This window comes from Maniola jurtina, chromosome 1 (genome assembly GCF_905333055.1).
Source record: "Maniola jurtina chromosome 1, ilManJurt1.1, whole genome shotgun sequence".
Classification (NCBI taxonomy): Eukaryota; Metazoa; Arthropoda; class Insecta; order Lepidoptera; family Nymphalidae; genus Maniola; species Maniola jurtina.
The window spans coordinates 7,206,062-7,230,834 of record NC_060029.1 but is presented as its reverse complement, the minus strand read 5'-3'; the positions used below and the strand labels follow the sequence as shown (position 1 = coordinate 7,230,834).

The 24,773-nt window shown below is 38.8% G+C and overlaps 1 protein-coding gene across 5 annotated transcripts in view; it reads left to right on the top strand.

Moving 5' to 3' along the window:
• Positions 1–24,698, top strand: part of LOC123869296 (chitin synthase chs-2-like) — a 29,170-nt gene extending 4,472 nt beyond the window's left edge. The window contains exons 4-29 of one of the 5 annotated variants that reach the window (XM_045912158.1): positions 85–178; positions 766–935; positions 1,392–1,640; positions 2,091–2,424; positions 7,512–7,756; positions 7,845–8,011; positions 8,926–9,259; positions 9,360–9,559; positions 9,850–10,165; positions 10,881–11,101; positions 11,735–11,826; positions 12,508–12,659; positions 13,121–13,383; positions 14,694–14,904; positions 15,413–15,613; positions 16,026–16,252; positions 17,264–17,431; positions 18,232–18,537; positions 19,279–19,508; positions 20,124–20,244; positions 20,669–20,821; positions 21,255–21,431; positions 22,098–22,265; positions 22,814–23,045; positions 23,617–23,780; positions 24,004–24,698. In XM_045912158.1, the coding sequence (XP_045768114.1) occupies positions 85–178; positions 766–935; positions 1,392–1,640; positions 2,091–2,424; positions 7,512–7,756; positions 7,845–8,011; positions 8,926–9,259; positions 9,360–9,559; positions 9,850–10,165; positions 10,881–11,101; positions 11,735–11,826; positions 12,508–12,659; positions 13,121–13,383; positions 14,694–14,904; positions 15,413–15,613; positions 16,026–16,252; positions 17,264–17,431; positions 18,232–18,537; positions 19,279–19,508; positions 20,124–20,244; positions 20,669–20,821; positions 21,255–21,431; positions 22,098–22,265; positions 22,814–23,045; positions 23,617–23,780; positions 24,004–24,162 (5,354 nt within the window). In that variant the 3' untranslated portion in view covers positions 24,163–24,698. Of the gene's footprint in view, positions 1–84; positions 179–765; positions 936–1,391; positions 1,641–2,090; positions 2,425–3,717; positions 4,112–5,846; positions 5,955–7,511; positions 7,757–7,844; positions 8,012–8,925; positions 9,260–9,359; positions 9,560–9,849; positions 10,166–10,880; positions 11,102–11,734; positions 11,827–12,507; positions 12,660–13,120; positions 13,384–14,693; positions 14,905–15,412; positions 15,614–16,025; positions 16,253–17,263; positions 17,432–18,231; positions 18,538–19,278; positions 19,509–20,123; positions 20,245–20,668; positions 20,822–21,254; positions 21,432–22,097; positions 22,266–22,813; positions 23,046–23,616; positions 23,788–24,001 lie in introns of those variants that run through there. The other 4 variants (XM_045912173.1, XM_045912180.1, XM_045912187.1 and 1 more) reach the window with 4 other exon arrangements.
• Positions 24,699–24,773: the final 75 nt, after the last annotated feature.

Here is a 24,773-nt window from a genome sequence, read left to right as displayed (position 1 = left end):
TAGCTATCTGTATGCAGCGTGATAGGTCAATCAGTCAGTCAGCTTTTCCTTTTATTTATTAAGAAAATCTGTTTGAATTTGCAGAAGAAACAGAAATGGAAGTAGAAAGCCCCCCAGAACCTCCACCGCAAAGAGTTGTGATGAAACATAACACTGTTCCAAACAGAATGATGCAGCAGTGAGTATTTTAGACTGACTTAGAAATATTTTGTTTTATATTTTTTTATTGAATTAAATATTCAGTGTACTGATTTATCTTTCCAAATAATATCAAACAAAATAATCAGTATCCTGAAATTTTAATAAATTAAGTCAAGAATATTAATTATGTTAAAATTATTACATTGAACTCAGCAAAATTCTCCTCAAAAACTTACTTCTTTTGGTTTTAAAAAACATCCTATGCACTCACTAAATTGAGTATATCTCCTTTTGGAAGTCCGATAAAAAGTTTTGTATAATTCAGTATATAATATCTACTGTGAGTTTCTGTAATAATAATTAAAATTTATCTGATTAAAATACAAAAGTTTTTTGTTTTAAAAGTCGTAAGTACTTTCTTTTTTCACAAATTCAAATTCAAAATATTTTTATTCAATTAAACTTTTACAAGTGCTTTTGAACCGTCAAAATAATTTACCACTGGTTCGGAATGCCGTTCCTACCGAGAAGAACCAGCAAGAAACTCTTTTATTTTTCAAAAATTTATGATTGCAGTCCTGTGCGGATGTACCTACTCAATATCTTTCTTATTCCAATTTTCAGTGACGCGAATTTGCTTATTGAAGCTGTATCGTTCTCATCCGCTGGAAAAGTGCAACCATTCTTGGTGACAGTGAGTTCTAACGCTCTACTTGTTCTTGACATTCACTGTCACTTAAAAAAAGAGGAAGTGTATGGCTACCTTGCAGGAACTTGGGATCTCAATAATCATAGTAAGTTAGTGATTTATTACGTCATTGTCGTAAAAGCTAATGCTTTTGGTTCTTGGCATGTTGCTTGAAATACGAATTTTCGAAGAAAATATTTTCTTCGAAAATGTCTCGATGCTTTCAAGCCTTTTCAAGCTGGAAAATTTAACTATTAATTTTAATTGTAATTTTAATTTTTTTTTTAAAGAATTTTGCTTGACAATTAAATGGAATAAATTTTACAGTATTATTGATTGATACAAATAAATGTGGACTGATAATAATATTAGTATTTTATTTAAAGTGGCTTCAGCAATTATTTGCAATTGTTCTGAAATCTGAACTTTTCAACACATTGTGAATACTGTCCCTACAATCCTCCTTAGTGATTCTTGATGATTTATATTTTATCTTCAATTAGATTTATATTATTTTCTAACTTGGTCTGGGTGACACTAATTTGATTCCCTTGCTTTTCAGATATAATGATAACACACACATTTCCTTGTCTGATAAGTAAAAACGACAAGAGGCCTAGGGTTTTTGTTGAACTGGAAATTCAAATGGAGATTGAAAAGCTGGGACTAACACTATTAGGATGGTATCACTCTCATCCGACAAATCCTGCAATGCCAAGTTTAAGGGATTGTGACAACCAGTTAGAATATCAAATTAAAATGAGGGGTCCTTCAGAAATATCGTACATTCCTTGCATAGGAGTGATTTGTTGTAAGTTTCTTCTCTTTTGTACTGAATGTAATACTGATTTACTTCTTAAACCATTTGTTTTCTGAATTGTGTTATACTCTATCCACGGAAAGAAGTTAGTATAGCGCTCTCTCTGTTACATAATCCTATACAGATGATAGAGACAAAAGTCTCAGTAAGCGTTGACCATTTTGAATCTCCAACCAATCACAAACATGTATTCAAAAAATGTCTGAAATTTAATTCGAAAACATAGTTTAGTTTGTTGGTTGGTGGCTCAAAATTGTTAAAGTCCACTGAAATTTTTGTTTCTGTCATTTGTATTATGGGATAACGTTACAGAGAGAACGCTAGACTAGCTTCTTTCCGTGTAATATAGTATAGAAGTAGTCATGACCAATGCAAATTTTCACTGACATGGACCCGGCAGTATATGTACTTGTTAATCGTAAACACTTTCTTGTCTTGCAGCCCCCTACAATCCAGAAAGCCCAGTTTTGGAATCTTCTCTAACATTTTTCTGGGTAATGCCACCGCCAGAGCAGCGCCCTACAGAATACCCCCGGCCCTTGTTGCTGCAATACAATATGGTCAACGATAGCCATTTATCAACACACGCCATGGAGGAAATAAAGAAAAGCATTAAATATTATTTAACATACGCAGATGACGCATTTGTTAATTTTAAGGATAGTTACAAGCCAGATATAACTTATTTAGATAAGTTAAAGTGTACATTAACACCCAAGTTCCCGCGCGAACAGAGCGATGGGTTGCTTTGGCATTTTATCAGAGATGAGCTAGGGTGTTCTTCCGAACATGACGATAAAATGGATTTGGACGCTTTACTAGCAGTACCACAACAGATTCCCCCCTCCAAACCAAACCCAACCACCATACCTAATTTCCCCTCAGTAAGTACCCTGCAACAAATGGTCAGCAGACCGGCAGGTGTGCCGCCAATCAACGTTTCTTCCGCAATGGGCTCGGGTTCACCACACAAATTTGAAACACCTCCGTTAAATATACCAGTATTACCTTCTTCTTCGAAATCGTCAAAATCCAGTACATCATCTCTTCCTCCTGCGTATCCTACCGGTTTGGATATGTTGACCAGCATGGCGTTAGGTCTGGGATCGGCAAATATGCCGCTACCGATGGGCACCGCTGGGTTGGAGAGCCTGGCTGCCGCCAACAGCATGCTGACGGGCTTCAGCCCTGGAATGTCTTCTAACTTAGCGGCCAGTTTGTCCAGTAGTAAACTTCCCGATCTCCCGTCTTACGCCGCTTCGCTACAGAACTTAACGAGCGGTGTGGGGAACTACGAAAAGACATCCACCAGCACATCCACTAGTTGCACCACTTCTGCGTCACCTATCCCGGCTAATATCGCGTCGAACCTTATGATGAGTTCAGCGGACATTGCCAATGCGTTATTCTCGGCCAGCAAATATTCGAGCGCCGGAATCCTGGGCATACCGGATCCTATGTCGAAGTCGACATTAGCCGCTAATAATATGTTCTTGTCTCCATCCCTGCTCAAAATGCAAGAGTCGCTGTTAAAACCGTTATCGAGCAGTAGCCCGATTCCCTCAAAAGTTGGTCTCGACCAGAATATGTTGATGAAGAGTCCACACGATTTGATAAAAAGCAGCAAAGATTACCTTCCTCCTGATTTTAGCAGCATTAGTAAAGGAAAAGACAACTCTCATGATTCCAAGCAGCCAGACGTCAGCGTATCAAAGGGCGAATCGTCGAAGTCGATTATATCCGAGTCTCAAGCAGTAGATTATCCCCAGATAAGTGCTTCACCTCGTTTGGGAGGAGATCCATTTTTGAATCAAATGTTAGAATTGACTAAAAAAACGACTCTTCCAGATTATGCTTCAGATTACAGCCAGTCTCGTAAGATCATAGACGAGGAAATGCAAAAAATACCTACCACGTCGCTTTCCTACTCGAGCGCGGCTAGCATTGCGGACACAATAGCGCAAGTGGCGATGGGCAATTTCGGCAAAATAGACGATGCCGTAGACTACAGTAAAAGTCAAGATTACACTACATCTAAAAGCTTGAACAGTGAAAGTGATAACTAAGACTTGGGATGTTTTATAACTAATTTTTTCTGAATAGTTTGTTAAAAATATTTGCTATAGTAATCAATCTTTCTCGCATAAATAAATAGCGTTAAGTATGGAATATAAAATTTGAAAGATAACATAGATCCTTCCAAAAAATCACGGTCGTTGATGATCCGCAATTATCGATAAATGCTGATAATAATTTAATCAGTGATAATGAAATTATTATGACGTATGCGCGATATACCAATGTATGAATATCATTATTTATTTACTGCCATTGTAGAGTAAGTTACAAGTTCATGTCGATATTGCGTCGTATTTATTTAAAAGAATAAAATTGTGCGAAAAGTGTTTGAATACAAATATCTGATGTGGCTTTTGTGCATATGAAAAATTTATTCCTTGAAGGTATGTTTTATGATTTCTTTATATACTTACCTAAATGCTTCAGTATTTTTTTTATCTATATTAGTACAAAAAGCTACTAAGTTAAACTACTAACTTTTTGTATATCTAATATTTATACGTTCTAGCTAAAAATGTTTCTGTTGGGCATGTTATTGCTGCTAGAAGTAAATGTATTTTCGCACGCCATGAAACTATTGACGTAGGCAAACAAAAGAGTGTTTTGAACGGCGTACGTATTTTTAACCCCCGACCCAAAAAGAGGGGTGTTATAAGTTTGACGTGTGTATCTGTGTATCTGTGTATCTGTGTGTCTGTGTATCTGTGTATCTGTGTATCTGTCTGTGGCATCGTAGCGCCTAAACGAATGAACCGATTTTAATTTAGTTTTTTTTGTTTGAAAGGTGGCTTGATCGAGAGTGTTCTTAGCTATAATCCAAAAAAATTGGTGCAGCCGTTTAAGAGTTATCAGCTCTTTTCTAATTTTCTTGTATAAAAGAAGGTTACATAACCATTAGGTTCATAATATTATGTCAATTGACAAATGTCAAGCTGTCAAGATGGACGTTGCCTAAATACATAATTATTTATTTGAAAATGATGTTTTGGAAAACTCAGATACTTTGGATCGTAGGCGCGGAATAGTCCAAGAAAATCGGTTCAGCCGTTTGAAAGTTATCAGGTCTTTTCGGTCTTTTCTAGTTACTGTAACCTTCACTTGTCGGGGGTGTTATAAATTTTTAATTTACACTTGTGAATAATATTGTCTGGATGAGTTTTTAAATATAAACATCTATTTCTGTGCATTACTGTCGTTAAACTTACCATTATTATGAAAGTGATATATTAAAAATACAAAAGAAATATAAGAGTTTCAATGATACTACTCATTGACGAAATGTACTTAAATATCCCGAAATTGTATTAAAAATTTTAGCAAGTATGTGAGAGTGAACTGCCCACCTAGATCCGATAAGTGATCTGGTAAAATCGTATTATTTTTAATATTTTTTGATAAATTATTATTTACCTATAAGACTGCATTTTATAGCATTTCGTAGTGCTCCTTTAAGATTAGTATGTATTATTTAAAATTTAAGCATTAAATAGAATAAACATTTGAAAAACATTTACTTATCGTATTATTTTGATAATAATGAATGTTTTGGTGATGGGCAGAAATTCAAAAATTCGGCTTTAGTCGAGTTTAAGCATGTTTAAGTATATTTATTTCTCTGAAAGGTTAGGGATTTTATATTAAAGACTACTTACTTACCTACGTATTTTGTTAGGTACGTGTGGGTTAGTAACAATTTACTTAGCGTTTTACCTATCTTGAGTGATATGTATTATAATAAATATAATATAGGTAGATACTTATGAAGGCTTAACTAACTCGTTTGTTGGAGTATGTATGCCCAACTATTTTCGAACTCAACTGGAGTCCTTAGGCCCGGTATCCACCAGAGCGGAGATGTGTTTAGCAGATTAATCAGATTATTAAATGATATGATAACTTTTTGTGTTATCTTTCATTAATCCGCTCATCTCCACTTTGCTGGATACCTGGCCTTATTCATCGCTCTCTGTCTCCTTTTCGGACGGGTTCGAAACTAATCGGGCATACTCGGACTAGTAGTAGACTAGAATAGTAGGTAGATGTAAACAAGTGAGTTAAGCTGTCTTACACATATAAATATTTATAACAGTTACTTTACGTAAATAATTTTTTTTATAGTAATTAGGTGATGGCTAAACCAAATCCTGGGTTTAAGGGACTCGACGACGACAGCGATCAATCTGATGCAGAATTCCAACCTCTCTATGATGACACTGATGACTTAGAGTATGTAACAATGCTATTTATCTTTAACTAGCTGATGCCCGCGACTTCGTTCGCGTGGATGTAGTTTTTTAAAAATCCCGTGGGAACTCTTTGATTTTCCGGGATAAAAAGTAGCGTATGTGCTAATCCAGAGTATAATCTATCTCCATTCTAAATTTCAGCTCAATCCGTCCAGTAGTTTTTGCGTGAAGGAGTAACAAACATACACACACACACACACACACTTACATACACATATACAAACTTTCGCCTTTATAATATTAGTGTGATACTCACAATTGAGGAGCTGGCGAACAAACGGTACAATAATACTCCATATAAAAATACTTTTTTCTTTGATATGTACGATTTTGGTCCATTGAATACAAAACTGAATTCATTTCCAAGCATAACTGTCTAAAACTGTGCAAAGATTGTCTCCAAAGTTCGAGATTTCAATCGCTGAATACAATTTGGCCTCATTCTCAAGCATAACAGCCTAAAACTATGCTAAAAGTCAGTCCAAAGTCTAAACTTTTAATTTCGATTGAAAGGTATAGAATTATATGATTGGTATAATTACGATAGAGTTTCAACCGCTTTCGTTAAGTTTTTTGCTCCTCCTGTACCTACTAAAAAATTTATTTCGTGATATTACGCTTGTTTTGTTTGCTAGTTCCTCAATATTATTATTTTAGCTGCGATACCAAAACAATGAACTTACGAACCTAGTAAATGAGGCGTGTTGCACATGAATCACATAAGTATGCTTAAATATAAATACACAGTGCAACTTGCAGACTTGCAGTCATCGGCAGTGCTTAAAGAGACACTTGATTTTACGATTAGATATGGGTACTTACCAAGTGATAACAACAGTTTCACAATATTTGAAATCTGAAGAATTCTTCGAATAAGCCTTCAAGTTCCTTGGAGCCATTCCATTCTTATTTCTGTTGTATTTCAACTATGAACTCTCCACTATACACTAATTGTTACTTAGTTTGTTATACCTACGTTCATTAAATTCCTATTTGTACCTACTTATCTAAAATCCCTTAACGGCCAAACGGCATGCAGTGCACGGCCGTTCAAACCATGTTCCATCTATGTACGTTATGTTGTTCCGTTTTGTAGACATCCCTTTACCCCCTAGCGCTCTATTGAGAGCTTGATAGATAGATAGAAAGACTTTATTGCACACAAAAAACACATGAAAAGAAAACAACACAGAAAGAAGAAAAACAGAAAAAACAAAGGCAAAGGCGGCCTTATTGCTTAGAGCAATCTCTTCCAGGCAAGCTTGCTCATTCTACCGATTCATTCACCTCGAATTTATTTTTTCTTATTGTATTTTTGCGTGTAATATCCGCCATTTTAAATTTATTACGACGTCATACAGCCTATGACACTCGAAATGCCAAGACCAAGCTCGACACCTCATATTTCATCAAAATCGAATGTGTAGTTTGTCAATAAGGAAACTGCTGAACACATTATGTGCCCTTCCAATAGTCGGGTAAAAATCTTGTATCCCGTTTACCTACTATCTAACACATACACGATTTTATTCCCCAGTCAAAGAACAGCTCAAGAAACAAAAGGATGGAATCTGTTCCGGGAGATCCCGGTGAAGAAGGAGAGTGGGTCCATGGTGACGTACGCTTGGGTGGACATTGGGGTCAAATTTATTAAATTTTTGGCCTATATTGTCACATTCATCACTGTATTAGGATCCGCAGTAATTTCTAAGGGCACTTTGCTCTTTATCACTTCTCAGTTAAAAAAAGAGAGGCACATAAGCCATTGCAATAAAGCATTAGGTAAGGTATTTTTTTAAACCTACATTTTATATGTGATTTTGTCGACTTATTAAAGCAACTGACATATTTTTCTATTTTTTGTTACTAGCATTAGATCAGCAGTTTATAACAGTCCATACCTTGGAAGAGCGGATAACATGGCTCTGGGCTGCGTTTATAGTATTCTCATTTCCAGAGGTGGGCTTGTTTCTCAGAAGTGTAAGAATATGCTTTTTCAAAACTGCCAGGAAACCTGAAATAGGACATTTTCTTGTGGTAAGCCCATTGTTGAATGTCAAACGTTTCATTGAATAAATATACAAATTCTGGCATTATTGATCTGCTTATCACACTAATATTATAAAGGTGAAAGTTTGTATGTGTGTGTGTGTGTGTGTGTATGTTTGTTACTCCTTCACGCAAAAACTACTGGACGTATTTGGCTGAAATTTGGAATGGAGATAGATAATATCCTGGATTAGCACATAGGCTACTTTTTATCCCGGAAAATCAAAGAGTTCCCACGGGATTTCGAAAAACCTAAATCCACGCGGGCGAAGTCGCGGGCATCGGCTAGTTAATGAATAATTTCTTTATTGACATAGCTTTATAATACAAGCTTTTATTTAACTTGCCGTGTTAGAAATCGGTAGGTAAGTATGTGGTCAATTAAGTCTTGTAACATAAGATCATATGTGAAGTGATCCAAAATTCAGTTGCAACCGATTGAGCAATAATATCGTACCATGGAGATGGTTTCGTGATGGAGCCGGGTGGTGGGCATAGGAACTCCTCAACTTCTCAGCAAAACTCCGTCGTGTTTGGGCTTATTGGATTTGCCAAGACAAACGCAATAGAGCTAGATGGTCCATGGTATTGTAGTCGAACTAAGAGCTAGTCATAGGAACTCCTCAAGTACCTACCCATCATAACTCCGACGTTTGGGCTCATTGAATTTGTCGTGACATATTATTCATTTTAATACGTACATGGCTTAAATAAAAGCTTGTTTTTAATATATCTCGCTTTCTTTCACCTCTTTACAAGAGCCTTGATCTTTTCTATAAAATAAATTCTTGGTTTCCTCTTGCACGCCTTCCCTTAAATTCTCAATAAAGTTAGTAGGTATGCGATAACAGATGACCTAGGACCTTTCCTAGGAGAAATTAAAGAATTAAATTACATTTTAGGCCTTCATAGTAGAAACATTGCAAACAATCGGACTGGCAATGCTTGTGCTCATAATATTACCCGAACTGGACGTCGTTAAAGGGGCTATGTTAATGAACGCAGTTTGCGTTGTGCCTGGCATACTCAACGCGTTCGCGAGAAACAGCGCCGAGCCTCGGTATCCTATAATGTTGATACTGGATGTCTTGGCAATCTCCGCTCAAGTCACAGCCTTTGTGGTTTGGCCTCTTCTTGATGGGAGCCCGGCGTTGTGGTGCATACCGGTTGCATGTCTTTTGATTTCGCTTGGATGGTGGGAGAATTTTGCAGGATCCATTAGTAAACACACTTCATGTACGTAAAAATACATTTATCTCAATGACTTTCTATTATCTAGATAAAAATAGAATTAATCATCAAAGTGCTTTTCTCCTACAAGTAATTTTTTTTTTAGATTCTATGATCTATCTCTGTGAGCTACGAGACGGTATCAAGAGGTCTCGGTATTACACTCAGAGGATATTAACGATTTGGAAAATGGCTGTTTTCATGATCTGCATTTTGATTTCATTAAAAGTTCAAGACGATGACCCCTTAACTTTCTTTACTCGTGCGAGCGAAGCTTTTGGGGACCGTCTATACACAGTGCATGAAGTAAGGAATTTTTGTGTTTTCACACATTCTGTTTATTAATTTACTCGTGTTCCTAACATTACTGCTACACTGTTACACTGTAACATTTCTGTTGTGTAGATTATGCAGTTTGTTACACCATTTAGTTGTCGTTCCTCACTGGCGCGCTACCTCAAGGTGCGCTCCAATTTGTCTATCTTTGCATCGGATTGCGTTGCGACAGACCATAATAATCACGCGATATTTAATATAATAAAAAATTTTTACGCGTATTACACATTCACATTTTCGATGTATTAAATATGTTCCAGATACAAGTTATACTTCAAGATCTTTACCACGGAGCCTTAGACTATGCGCTTACAGGCGGTAGTTTTAAACTAAACGTGACCTGGTCTTCTGCGTTGTGGGTATCACTTATTCAAATATTAATGGGCTACGTATGCTACCAGTCCGGAAAGTTTGCTTGCAAGATTCTCATACAAAAGTTCAGCTTTACATTTGCGTTGAGCCTCGTTGGACCAGTGACAGTGAATTTCCTCATTTACTTTTGTGGAAAAAGGAATGCAGATCCGTGCGCTTTTCGGGACACTATACCGGACTATTTGTTCTTCAACATACCTCCAGGTTAGTATGTATTAAGGTATATGTAAATACTTTGTACTTTGAAAGTTGTGCAGATACCTTAAAAATATGGGCTATATAATGAAGTTTTCTATAGTTTAACGAGTAGTTGATACAACTTCTGCCATATGTCCCGCAACCCAAAGAAGGTCAAACCTAAAGGTTGACCTCTCTGTTAAATCTAGTCAGTGAAATAAATGATAAACAAAGAGTGAAGTGTGTGTAATTCATCGGAGATGCTGAATTCGATGTAGATTTACTACCTACTGTACCTACTCATTATCGTCGTCAACCACCAAATTTTCACTGATGGATATATCTGGTATCTTGTAAGAAATTCCACACGTTACACCACCTTGTTTGAAACCAGCGGCTCCCTGTGCCTGTTTTGATGTCGCGTTCCACAATTCACCTAGTGGGAGTTCTGTCATCGCTGCGCTTTCGGTATGAGGTCACCATTGTAGCACCTTGGGATTGCTAAGTCTATTGGTTTTTCGTAGTACGAGTTTGTACTTTAAACATAGCTCTCTTCATCGCCCGCCGAGAAACTTATAGATTATATCTCGTAACTTGTGTCTGCCGAGTTTCTTGTTCGTTCTTTTCTGTAGGAAAGGCATTCCGAACCAGTGGTAGATGTTCTTGACGATTCAAAAGTACTTGTAAAAGACTAATTGAATAAAAATATTTTGAATTTGAATTTGTAACGTTTGTATTCCAGTGTATTTCCTCAAGGTGTACATCGCGCAGGAGATGGTGTGGGTGTGGCTGCTGTGGCTGGTGTCGCAAGCGTGGGTCGCGATGCACGCGTGGCGGCCGCGCTGCGAGCGCGTGGCCGCCACCGACAAACTGTTCTCCAGGCCTTGGTACTGCGGCCTGCTGGTCGACCAGTCGCTGTTGCTCTATAGGGCTAAAGACGATGACCACGAGTTGCAGGTCGAGGTAAAAATTTGACCAACATCACACTTCACACTAATATTATAAAGGCGAAAGTTTGTGTGTATGTATGTTGTGTACGTGTGTATATTTGCTACTCTTTCACGCAAAAACTACTGAATGGAATTGGCTGAAATTTGGAACGGAGATAGATTATACCCCTCTTTTTTATCCCGCAAAATCAAAGAGTTCCTACGGGATTTTGATAAACCTAAATCCACGTGGACCAAGTCGCTGGCGTCAGCTAGTTGGGTAATACAAAAATAAGTTGATACATTTTGGTATAACTGGGTCCCGATTACCAGTCGCTCTTGCTCTATAGGACTAAAGACAATGACAGATGAGTTGTGGTCGAGGCTTTTATGAAAATTACCAATCGCTCTTATTCAAAAAGATGAGATAAAAACAAGATTAATAAGGTTGGTGCTAGACCCACTTCAAATTTCGATTAGAATTGGCTGAAGAAATGCAGATTACGCACGCATTTTCATTACGACACGCACCGAATTAAGAAATTGCGTATCGTCTCGTAGTGTGCGACCTACTTTAATAACATTTAATTTAAACAATAAACTTGCAATATAATGGAAATAGCCTAATAAAATTCAGTACCTACCCAACATTTTTTTATTTGTACAGGATTTCAGAGACTACGAGGATGCAGACAAAATATCGAATGCTAGTTCGATTAAAGTAGTGAAAGATATTAAACCTTCCGATTCGATCACCAGGTAAAGACCCTACTAGTAGTACGTAAACATATTTGCCAAATACTTCTGTATTGAAACTACTAATGTCCAAACTCACTGAATAAAGTAGAGCTATCTATACAGGATGTATTTGGAACGCTACCAAAAACTTTGCACTATTATATTATACTAGTAATAGGTAAGGTATTAGTAAGGCTACCTGAATACTATCCAATACCAATAATCATTTGCTTTATGTTTGTAGTTTCGGTGATATAGTATTTTCAAACCCGCAATGTATAGCGTGCAAAATTCGGGGTCAATGCCCCGCCTACGATGGCATTGACCCCGCGGCACTTAACTGCGCAACGTTCGTTGATCTCTAGTCAAATGTTTTATTTGCAATACATTGCGAACTTTTAAAAAATCAGATTTTAAATAAAAATCGCGTTTCTTTATGGTATCTTATCAATCATCTGATCAGTACTATCACCTGTCTTCGTTTTTGCTAGCGTTCTACTTGCAACCTGTATTTATATGTTTATTCCCCAAGTTATATATTTTTTATTTTTTATTTGTACCAGAAAGTTGTAACAATAAAAATAAAAAGAAAGAAAAAGTGGACAGGGAAGCACTTATCTCTATAAGAGATCTCTACCAGTGACCCTTGGCAGTTTTTCACGAAGTTCCGCCATGATGTTAAGTAATATTTTATGAATTCAGGATTTACATATGCGCAACGATGTGGCACGAAACAAAAGAAGAAATAATGGAGTTCTTGAAGTCTATTATTCGATTGGACGAAGATCAAAGTGCGCGACGGGTTGCTCAAAAATATTTGGGTATTAATGATCCAGATTATTACGAACTTGAAGGTAAAAACAATATTTATAAACTAGCTATTCCGCTCCGGTTGATCGGAAGTTACGGGTATAGGCATGTTTAATTAATAACTACAGAGTAAAATTTTAGTGGTTTTAGAGATGTGGCTAAGTGAATTGCCTTAAAACGTCCTATCCGTTTCCATCATTTTTATTGACCCTAGCCTTAAAGTAAATAAAAATTTGTTGATTATGGTTTCAAAAAATTCGTGAACCAGTAGTAGGTAGTACCCCACTGCGTTGTTCTATCTCAGAACACCGCGGTTGTCACGTGATACTCGGCACTACTGTTTCTCACAGATTCGAGTTTGTTTCAAGATATTTTTTCCAAAAAAAAAGTGCTTGGTTTCAAAAAAAAGTCTTGTCGATAGTACTACTGAAACCACTAAAATGTCACTGTATAACCCAATATTTTAGGCTTTGTTGGTTTCTTCAAGATACTTTAAAAATTTCAGCTCACATTTTCATGGATGACGCTTTCGAAGTATCCGACCATAGCGCAGAAGATTCCCAAGTGAATCGGTTCGTCAAATGTCTAGTGGATTCAGTAGATGAAGCTGCTTCTGAGGTTCATCTGACTAATGTCCGACTTCGGCCGCCGAAGAAATATCCAACACCTTATGGCGGGAAATTGGTTTGGATTCTACCGGGCAAGAACAAAATGATCTGCCATTTGAAGGACAAATCCAAGATTAGACACAGAAAGCGATGGTCACAGGTAAGGATACTATTGAAGAGATTATAATACTCTTATGTAATAATATTACTAGATCTTTACCATACCATATCATTTATTTAGATAAATATTTTAAGGGCAAACACAGAAAAGGTCTATCGTGTCCCGTCAAGGGAATGAAAACCTTTAAGGTACTTCCCGTTGAGCTAGAATCATGAAAGGCAGGTAGCAAAGTTCTATAGCATAGTTAAAGTGAATTTGTGGTTACATCACAATTTTTATTAAAGTGTTCACGACCAAATTTAATAATATGTACACTAAATCACATCATAGATGGCGCTGTCCGTCATTAACTGGTAAAGTTGTACAGCTGTTGGAGCGAACAATGGTACGGAACCCTTCGTGTGAGAGTCCGACTCGCGCTTGGCCGGTTTTTTAACTGTACCTAATTACACTCATACATACTATAATCACCTAAGCATTTGTAATATGCCAAACCTGATTATATTATAGGAATTCCTAATCTGCGCGGTTAGATAGGTACTATTCCCGTTATTAAGTGCACCTTATCTCCAACAGTTCAAATCATTACAATAAAATGTACATACTTAGTGTATGTTATTGTTTACTGATAAGCAATCAATCGCCAGTTATCTATGCCACTTAATACAACGCCTTCACCTTAATGACATCATTTTTTAAGCCATATGATCTTGGCCTGATTCGTTGTAATTCATTAAATCTAAGCTGCTGATATAATTGATCTTTAGCTGGGCGATATCTACTAAATAAATAAATGAGTAGTCATCATTTCCATTTAACTCTTATGATAAAAGTAGATATACCGGATATACCTAATAAAAATAAAATATGTATAAAGTATGATTCACACCAGTTGCGTATGCAGCTCGTACACATGACACGTGCGTAGCGTTCCGCGTGAACCCCTGGCACACCGGGTTATGCATACGAAAACGCCCACAAATTATTAAATAGAGGGTCTTCCAAAATATGTCAAATCCACGTCCTTTGTTAGTTTTAAGTGTCGTAACCATTTTAAATTATGTATATTATTGATTAAACTAAAAAAGCACTTCAAATCATTGTGACTTCACGTGCTAGTATTTCATAGAAGCTCGCATTTGCGTGTTTTGACGTTTGATAAAAAAATCGGCCAAGTGCGAGTCAGACTCGCGCACCGAGGGTCCCGTACTCGGGTATTTTTTCCGACATTTTGACAGACAGACAGAGAGACAACAAAGTGACTCTATAAGGGTTCCGTTTTTACTTTTGAGGTATGGAACCCTAATAATACTAATTTGACTAGTTGTCAAACACCGGATTGATTTCAGGTAATGTACATGTACTATTTCCTCGGACACCGTCTGATGAACCTGCCTATGTCGGTGGACCGCAAGGAGGTCATAGCAGAGAACACGTATCTACTCGCTCTCGACGGGGACATAGACTTCAAGCCTTTAGCTGTTACTTTACTGATTGATCTTATGAAAAAGGACAAAAATTTAGGGGCTGCATGTGGGCGAATTCATCCAGTTGGGTCAGGTGAGGAAATGGTTAATTTTGACGTTTAAACTGTCGTGAGTGATTTCCGTTATAAGTATAGATTGTTACGGCTATTTTCAATATCACGTATTACTCAATACAACCGTAACAATCAATACTTAGAATGGTTAATTTTCTAAAGACTCAAACATATTACTGTGATGTGTTGTTTCACAATGCAAGCTGGCGCGAAAACGAAGGATAGTCCTACCCTAATCAGAGCGTGCCTCGAGTGCCTTGAGGTGCTATTCGTATAGCGCCATGAAAAATTTTATAAGTTTCCACGTATTCACATAAAATGTACCTATGACTCCGATAGCTTTTGTGTCATAGCCTATGTCCTTCCCAGGAATGTAAGCCAACTCTGCATCAAAATCGGTTTAACTGTTAGGCCGAGCTACTAGCAGACAGACAGACAGACATACAGAATTTCGCATTTATAATTTAGTATGAATTCTTGCATGGGTTCTATGGTCAAGTTGTAACTGTATAAAATGGATCGTTTTAGGGTTTATGGCGTGGTACCAAATGTTCGAATACGCAATAGGCCATTGGCTACAAAAGGCGACCGAACACATGATTGGCTGCGTACTCTGCAGTCCTGGATGTTTCTCGCTGTTTAGAGGAAAAGCTCTGATGGACGACAACGTTATGAAAAAATATACCTTAACTTCCAGTGAGGCGAGACATTACGTGCAATACGATCAAGGTAACTATTTATGTTGCAATAGATTTTTCCTTTATAAGAATGCTATTGATTTTTAGGATTTTTTTTTGAAAGGTAAATCCCGTATCTACACCTTCAAAAAAAAAAACAACCCAGGATCACTTCGTTGTCTGTCTGTCCAAGACCTTTATCTCAGGAACGCGCGTATACCTCCACGCGAAATTAAGTGATAATACACTCACGTGATATTCAGGTTGACAATCCCTTGGGGACTGTGAAAAAAATCAAGCTTCTAGGTCAACGTAATCAAATGATACGACCGATTATGTCATATATTTTGACATTCGCAAGGGAATTAAAACATATAGTCCCATATGTACACGACGTTTTGTGAGATTTCCTTTGGTAGGATTGATTGAACGTGGAAATTAAATCTTTTTATTTGAATAATCAGGGGAAGACAGATGGCTTTGCACGCTGCTATTACAACGAGGCTATAGAGTGGAATACTCTGCGGCGTCAGATGCGTACACTCACTGCCCAGAGAGGTTCGACGAGTTCTTCAACCAGCGGCGTCGATGGGTGCCCTCGACTATGGCTAACATATTCGATTTGCTGGCCGACTCCAAACGGACGGTCCAAGTCAATGACAATATCTCCTCACTCTATATAATTTATCAAGTAAGAGAAACAATTTTTTAATTGTTCTTATAATGCACTACTTGGTTGGTGGTTGGTGCGGTCAAAGTAAAGACTGGTATACGTGCTGGTATAAACTGCAGTATATACCGAAACTTTATTCTTAAATTCATTTATTTCTTGTTTGCTCGCAAATGAGAGAAAAGTACTATACAAGTCCCGCCCGAAATAACAATATTGTTCGCGCCTTAAATTGCTTTATTTCCGGCGGACAGTAAGGTCTCATTTACAGAGAGCTTTTATTAACGTCCTTTGCCAAAGCGTCCAAATAGAACAAATATATTCCTAAGTATCTGTTTACACGTGCGTTAAAAAGCGTTGACGCGTGTGAACAGATACTTGGGATTACATTTGTAGCGGTTGCCACATTCGCAAGAAGATGTCGCTTCTAAACTCAATCAATCAACAACGCTCGAAACAATAGATGGCAGCACGGGTAGCCTAATTGAAAACTCAAAATAGAACACGCAACTTTCAATCGCAATGACAGAGCGTTTACCAAATTGCACTATATATAGAAGAGTCAACGTCTAACCGTCGGCCCAGCTGGCGCTACCGAGCACAACACCGCTCGGTTGGAAAATTTCCCTATTGCTACGGTCGAGCATACAGACTCACAGCTCCCGTACACATTCGTTCAATTTGGACGCATTTTAACAGACGTTAAGAAAGCTCTCGTGTAAATGAGCCCTATTGCACTATATTTGTTGAAAAACGGTGATAGCCTAATGGTTAAGACGTCGGCGTCCAAACGAGATTTCTGAGGTTCGAACCCCGGCACGCATTTCTAACTTTTGGGAGTTATGAAGTTTTAACTTTAAGTCAGAGCTCTCCATAATATTTTCAAAAGTGTAAGAAGTCTGCCAATCTGCACTTGGCCAATGTGATGAATTATGGCCTTAACTCTTTTCATTCTGACAATGCCAGTGCTCAGCTGTAGTGTGCCAACGATGGGTTGAGAATTGATATTGATGATGGAGTTGTATTTTTTAGATGATGTTGATGCTGGGTACTATCTTGGGGCCGGGAACCATCTTCCTCATGATGATAGGAGCAATAAACGCCATCACCGGTATGAGTAACATCAACGCGCTCTTACTCAACTTGGCTCCGATCCTGCTTTTCCTCATCATTTGTATGACGTGCAAATCGCAAGTACAGGTATTTCTTTAGTGGCAACTTATTTGTACACTGATTTATTTACATAACAAATACAGCGAAATTATATGACTAACAGCGATATACGCTTATAATGATTTTCCATGTAGGTAATTAAAGACTATTGATATTCTTCCATCTTTTATATAAAAAGAAAAATCCTTACTCACTCACAGACTGACTCATAATCACTGCTGGTGAAAGCTGGTATGTATTGAGGTTTTGCATAAACTCAAAACCTAATCAAAACATTGTTGCAAGAATAATAAAACTAAAATCATTTCAATTGCACATATTATATTTATTTCTTTTTAACGTACATATACTCATCACCGGGCAAGGCCCCATGTTATCGTGCACGCCTTATATGTATTTATTACCCGACTGCGGCAAAGCCAAAAGGAAGGGTTATGATTTTAGCGGTCTATGTATGTATGTTTGTATCCAAATTCTGTATGTTCCACCGTAGTGCCTAAACTACTGGGCCGATTTTGATGAATGATGTGTCAATTGATTCGTCGTAAAGGTCCGGGTGACATAGGTTATGATTTTTATATGAAAAAAAATTATCTAACGGATGTTACATCAAAAAAAGTGGAGGTTTCAAATTTTTTTTTTTGCTATTGTATCAAGTGGGATGTCAAATGAAAGAGGAGAAAATTCTCTGTGAAAATTCACAAACATAAATGCACAACATCATTAAAATATACCAAGTGACAGAAAAACAATTTAACTCTAAAATTTCAGCGTTTATTAAGACGATTGCAGTGGGGTTTTAGTTTTCAACTTTACTTTTGTTTCAGCTTCAAGTAGCTAACATCATAACTTGTATATACGCCATGGTGATGTTGATGGTGATAGTGGGCGTGGCGCTGCAGATAGTGGAGGACGGCTGGATGGCGCCGTCCAGTATATTCTTCATAGCAACCTTCAGCATATTCTTCGTCACCGCAGTTCTCCATCCCCAAGAGATCCTGTGTTTGGCGTACCTCGTTGTTTACTACATCACGATCCCGAGCATGTACATGTTGCTTATTATCTACTCGCTGTGCAATCTCAACAACGTCACATGGGGAACTCGGGAAGTGGCACAGAAGAAGACTTTAAAGGTATGTTTTTATGTCTGTATATTTGGCATGGTTTTTAGGATTCCGTACCTCATAAGGAAAAATTCCTTTTTCCTTATGATCCTAAAAGGGTTCCCCCTTTCAGGATCGCTTCGTTATCTGTCTGTCAAGGGAATCAAAACCTATAGTCCTAGAATCATGTTATCATGTAATGGCAGGTAGTAATGCCTGGTATTGTAACGTAAGTAAAGGGAAAAATCGGAAAACCGTGAATTTGTTGTTACAAAAAAAAAGTACCAATCTTGTACCAATTTCTTGTATTTCTTGTAGTTGTTCGTCTTGTGTATGTTTTTGATGGATTACGGAATACTTCGTCTGCGAGTCCGACTCGCAGTTGGTCGGTATTTTTTTTATTAAAAATCCATCCATACCTAAAATTATAAATGCAAAAGCGTGTCCGTCTGACTCTCACTTTTTCACGACCCATCTGTTTAACCGATTTTAACGAAATTTAGTACGGATAACTTGCATCCCGGAGACGGAAATGGGCTACTTTTATTCCGGAAAATCAAAGTTTAGTTCCACAAAGTTTTTAAAAACTAAACTAAACTATTTGACCAAAGGTGCAGAGACGGGCATAGGCTAGGTACTTTTAATTCCGAAAAATCAAAGAGTTTTTAAAAAAAAACCTAAATCCACGCGGCCATTCTTGTAGCAGTAATGTAGTATAGTAATTACTAAGAACACCATTAACTTTTCGCTTTTATTATTGTTAAATTATAGGAAATGGAAATGGGAAAGAAGGAAGCCGAGGATGCTAAAAAGAAAATGGATAACCAGAGCATCACGAGATGGTTCGGCAAATCTGAAGAACAGAGTGGTTCGCTGGAGTTCTCAATAGCTGGGCTCTTCAAATGTACGTGCTGTACCAACCCTAACGACCACAAGGATGACTTGCATTTGCTACAGATCGCGACCTCGCTTGAGAAGATTGAAAAAAGATTAGACTCATTGTACGTAAGATCGTCATCATACTTACTTAATATTATAAAGGCGAAAGTTTGTGTGTATGTGTGTATGTTTGTTACTCTTCAGCCAAATCTTTCACGCAAACGTTTTTGCGTGAAAGATTTGGCTGAAGGTCGGAATGGAGATAGATTATACCCTGGGTTAACACATAGGCATACATCTTATCCCGGAAAATCCAAGAGTTCCTACAGGATTTTGAAAAACCTAAATCCACGCTGGCCAGGGATTTTTTTAACTGATACAATTTATCCCTTGACTGCATTCTCACCTGGTAGTAAGTGATGACGAAGTCTATAATGTAGCGGACTAACCTGAAAATGGGTATGGCAGTTTTATTTAATTAAGGCCACACCCCTTTGGTTTCTACACGGCATCGTACCGAAACGCTAAATTGCCTGGCGGCACGGCTTTGTCGTTAGGGAGGTAACTAGCCACGGCGGAAGCCTCCTACCAGACCAGATCAGAAATTTAGAAATTTTAAATTCCTAAACCTCTGCCGGGAATCGAACCCGAGACCTCCCACTAATAACACCACAGCACAGCGCTTATCACTGCTCCAAGCGTTAACTATACGTTAGTTATGCCAGTGATTATTTCAGAGGGGCATCACCAGAGACCGAGAAAATGCAACGCCGACGATCTTCCATGGGTCTGCGAGGCGACCCCTTATGTATCCTCCCGGAGTATGAGGACAGTGAACATTCCGCTGATATACCGAGGGTATGTGTTTAGATAAAAGAGTACCTGAGTAAAAAAATTGGTCAGGGACTCGCACACGATGGGTTCCGTACCATCGTACAAGATAGACGTATCCAAAAGGGACCAGCAGCACCCGGGCACACTGGGAGGTTACCTGGCTGGCACCTTATGTCCCGCCATGTTATGTATGTTAAACAACTAATAGTAATTGTTGTTTTAGTTAACCTAACAATGTTTCTTTGTGGGGCATTCGTTAGGTCTTCTTGAGTTTAAATAAAGAAAAATTAGCTAACAGTATCATTTATTCATAGCACTTGATCTGTGATTTGAACCCACAGAAAAACTATTGAATTCATGTGTTACTTTCCTTCACACTCGTATGCGACTTTTATGAAAAGTGAGGGACCACAGAAGTAAAAATATGATTTATATGATTTATTTTCAGGAAGAAAGAGACGATCTCATCAACCCGTACTGGATTGAAGACCCGAATCTACAGAAAGGCGAAGTTGATTTTTTGACGACAGCCGAAACGGAATTCTGGAAAGATTTAATCGATACGTATCTTCGTCCCATTGATGAAAACAAGGAGGAACAAGTAACTATGTTCAATCCTCATTCGTAATTTCTTTATTTAAATGCTCGGATACCTAGGAGTATCTCAACGGAATTTTCTATGCTGTTTCCGAGCAATGAAATATAAATATTTTTCTTGCACTTGCTCAGCTACTTTTCTTGCACTTGCTCAGAAGTTGCTTGATTATCAGGAAAAACAAAACGTCAATCGGCTCTTTTCTGTACGGATCCAACAGGACAACAATTAAAAAGGATCGTTGTCTAACTGTACAATCTGCAATGTAAGTATGTAAGTGCACTCGAGGCCAAAATATTTTGTGCTCGGGCGGCGTATGTTGAATTCCTCGCTGAATTCAAATAACGGTCTCAAGGAACAAAATATCACTTTGGTCCCTCGTGACACATCACTATTTCCCCATTAGCACTGGCCGTTATAGTATATGTAACGTCTGCAGGACCGAATAGCAACGGACTTGAAGAACCTGCGCGACACGATGGTGTTCGCGTTCGTGATGGTGAACTCGCTGTTCGTGCTGGCCATCTTCCTGCTGCAGCTGCGCCAAAACCAGCTGCATCTCAAGTGGCCCTTCGGCCAGAAGGTGCACATCACCTACGACAACGATGAAAACCTCGTGAGTATTGTACTAATACTTCGCCGACGAAGCCACACGATGCGTTCCGTTGGCGGTGCGGCGTCTGAGCCGTGCCGTTGCGTCATTCTACACAGAAATCGCTGTAGTATGCCACACGATGCGTTACGACGTCGTGTGATACCGCGCCGCACACGCAACATACTTGGGACCAGAGAGACGAGATGGGGAGGTGTGGTGCGGTGCAACGCCATAGTTTCTGCTGGAGTGGGAACGCAGTGCTCTTGTGGCATCCAATATTGAAATTCACTGCGGTGTGCGGCGCCGCGACGCGCCGGAATCGCACGGTTATACGCTATACCTACAAACTGGTAACGTGCCGCCATGTTTTGAAGTATGCTCGTAGGTTCGTTTTTTCCAAAGGTGGCTAAAAACCGCGCCAGTATTTATATGTAGTCACGTCGTAGTGTCACACAAAACCGTATGAATTTTGTCTTCACTTTTTAAAGTACAGATGTATGAGCTTTAGCTATCGGAGATTCATAATAATTTTGCACTTTGCTAGAAAAATCACATATTTGAATATTTAGAACCTGAAACCTATTTCTTTGCATCAATGATGTTATACCACTGGGTATATGGGTAATTACATATGGGTTTAATGAAAAACGTAAAAAGCGGGTATAAAGTTTGTTATTTGTATAACAGGTGCAAATCGATCGTGAATACTTGATGTTGGAGCCGATTGGATCAGTTCTGATTATATTCTTCGGATCAGTGATGGTCATACAATTCACTGGCATGTTGTTCCACCGTTTCACGACCATCACTCATTTGCTGGCCACGATTGAGCTCAACTGGTACTTCACAAAGAGGGTGAGTGCACTAAAACTACAGTTATACCTAACACTCAATAGTACCTTACAGGTAAAACTTTCCACCTCCCGTAGCCTCACCAACCTCTCAGCACAAAGTAAGGATGGTATGTCATTACCTACCAGAGGTTCAAAGAAGCTATCTAGACAGAGCAATCGTACGGTAAGGGGTGACGAGCGACCCGGGATCTCCATAGTGATGCCGGGGCATTTACCACGAGATCAAAGGCGTCAGACTACTGTCACTCCTTATGCTGCCCTCTCAATTACATGGGCCATATCACTGGAGAGCCCCCGGTACTTGCTCTTGGCGTACAACTTATTCATCTCCGTTCTGGCCCCTTGAGTCTTCTCCCCTGTCTGCGGCAGACGTTTACATCACGTTGATACCCGCGTGTCCAGCGGTCCTCGGCACTTTGCAAATACAGAAAGTCATCATCATTTCTGCCTGCAACTAAAAACGGAAAACAATTGCAAAAATAATTGTTGCAGTCGCGAATTAGTGCAACAAAACGATACAATTTTTTTCTTTATTTTATAAACTAATAGGCCGACGATTTAAACGAAGACGCCCAATTTGAAAGGCATGCCGTGGAAATTGCAAAGGACCTACAAAAGTTGAACGTGGACGATTTAGAGAGGCGAGGAGTTGACGAGACCAACGTGTCGCGACGCAAGACACTCCACAACCTTGAGCGAGCGCGGGACAACAAACAGAGTGTCATCAATCTCGACGCCAACTTCAAGAGAAGACTCACTATACTTCATAATGCTGATCCTGGTAACTATTTTTTAAATTCTCATACAAATTAGCTCTTGACTGCATTCTCACCTGGTGCAAAGTGAATATGCAGTCTAGAGGAGAAGCGGACTAACCTGGACTAAGGCAGTTTAAATTAAACCCGCATCCCTTTGGTTTAAACGAAACGCTAAATTGCTTGGCAGCACGGCTTTGCCCGTAGGGTGGTACTACTAGCGACGGCCGGAGCCTCCCACCAAACTAGACCAGGCAATATTTAGAAATTATAAAATTCCAAATTTCCCCTGCCATGAATTGAACCCGGGATCTCCCGCCAATAAGACCAAGACCGCCAAAAGTGCAGTCATGGTCGACCCATCGCTGGCTCAGAATGAGAAGGGAGAACTGAGTTTGTTGTGGGCTCTTCTCAGACCTGGGCGCGTTTGGAACCCTGTTAATGTTTTAGTTAAACTTTAGTTTACGTAATTAATAATCGCCACTTTATCATCTTCTAAATCTAACAATTCTGACTATCAAAAGGTGTACCGTCCGTACCGTACCTACTTGAAATAAATAATTTTGAGTTTGAGTTTAACCATAATTTCCAATGCAGATATGGTATCCCAGATACCATCACTCGGAGGTAACACTGCGTCCCGACGCGCGACCCTACGAGCGTTGATGACCAGAAGGGACTCGGTGCTGGCGGAAAAGCGACGCTCGCAAGTCGCTAGAGACTCTGCCGCAGGATACATTTACGATGAACCGACCACTCCGGTGAGTAATAGTATAGATCTTGGACCGATCAGGATCACTTTGTTGTGTATCTGTCTGTCCGTCTGTCGTGTCTATCGAGAAAACCTATAGGGTACTTCCCGCAGACCTAGAATTATATTTGATGCGGCTTTCAGTAATTTGTTGCTCCCCCCTCCCCCCACAAGAACAATGACGCACCACGCTGCGTTATGCGTTGCCCCTTACGTCTTTTTTTAACTGTCAGATGGCGGGCGGGTCTTCAATGGGCGCGTATGTCAACAAGGGCTATGAGCCTGCCCTCGACAGTGACGACGACATGACGCCGCTGCCGCGCCGCAGCAACGTGCGTTTCCGCGACGCCTCCTACACGCTGCCCGATAACGACAACCACATGCTCTTCTAGCCTTACTACAGTGTAACCGAAATGCAATAACGTCAAAGTAAAATAGACTTAAAGAGCCTTGATTTAAGTCAAAAATTCACTAACCCGCGTTCGTCAGCGACGACGACATGCCGCGGCTGCCGCACCGCTTCCACGACACCTTCTGCCCGATACACCTTACTACAATGTAATTAAACACAATAATGTCAGAGTAAAATGGACTTAAAGAGTATTGTTTTAAAGCCATAAATTCAATACCACCGATTTTAATTTCGATATATTTCCTCTTTGAGCAATCGTTGTAAATGTGTGGACAAACTTGAGCTTTACAACAAGTGTTTAAGGTCCATTTTACTTTAACACTGAAGTGTTTGTGCGCTCAATTGTATTAATGTTGATGAGGTGTAATATCTCATACTAAGCCTGGAATGTAACTTTAGCTTTGAGTAATTAACGTCTATTTCAGTGATATGTGTATTTACCTATATTAAAATGTGACTGCAAGAGCGATTTCTGTATTTCAAAATTAATCGTTAAAATAAAACTATTTATGAATCTTAAGATTTTTATTTCTTTAGTATACGGAATAGATAACCTACTAGATCCCTAGCAGACGCCTAGCTTTAGTTTGA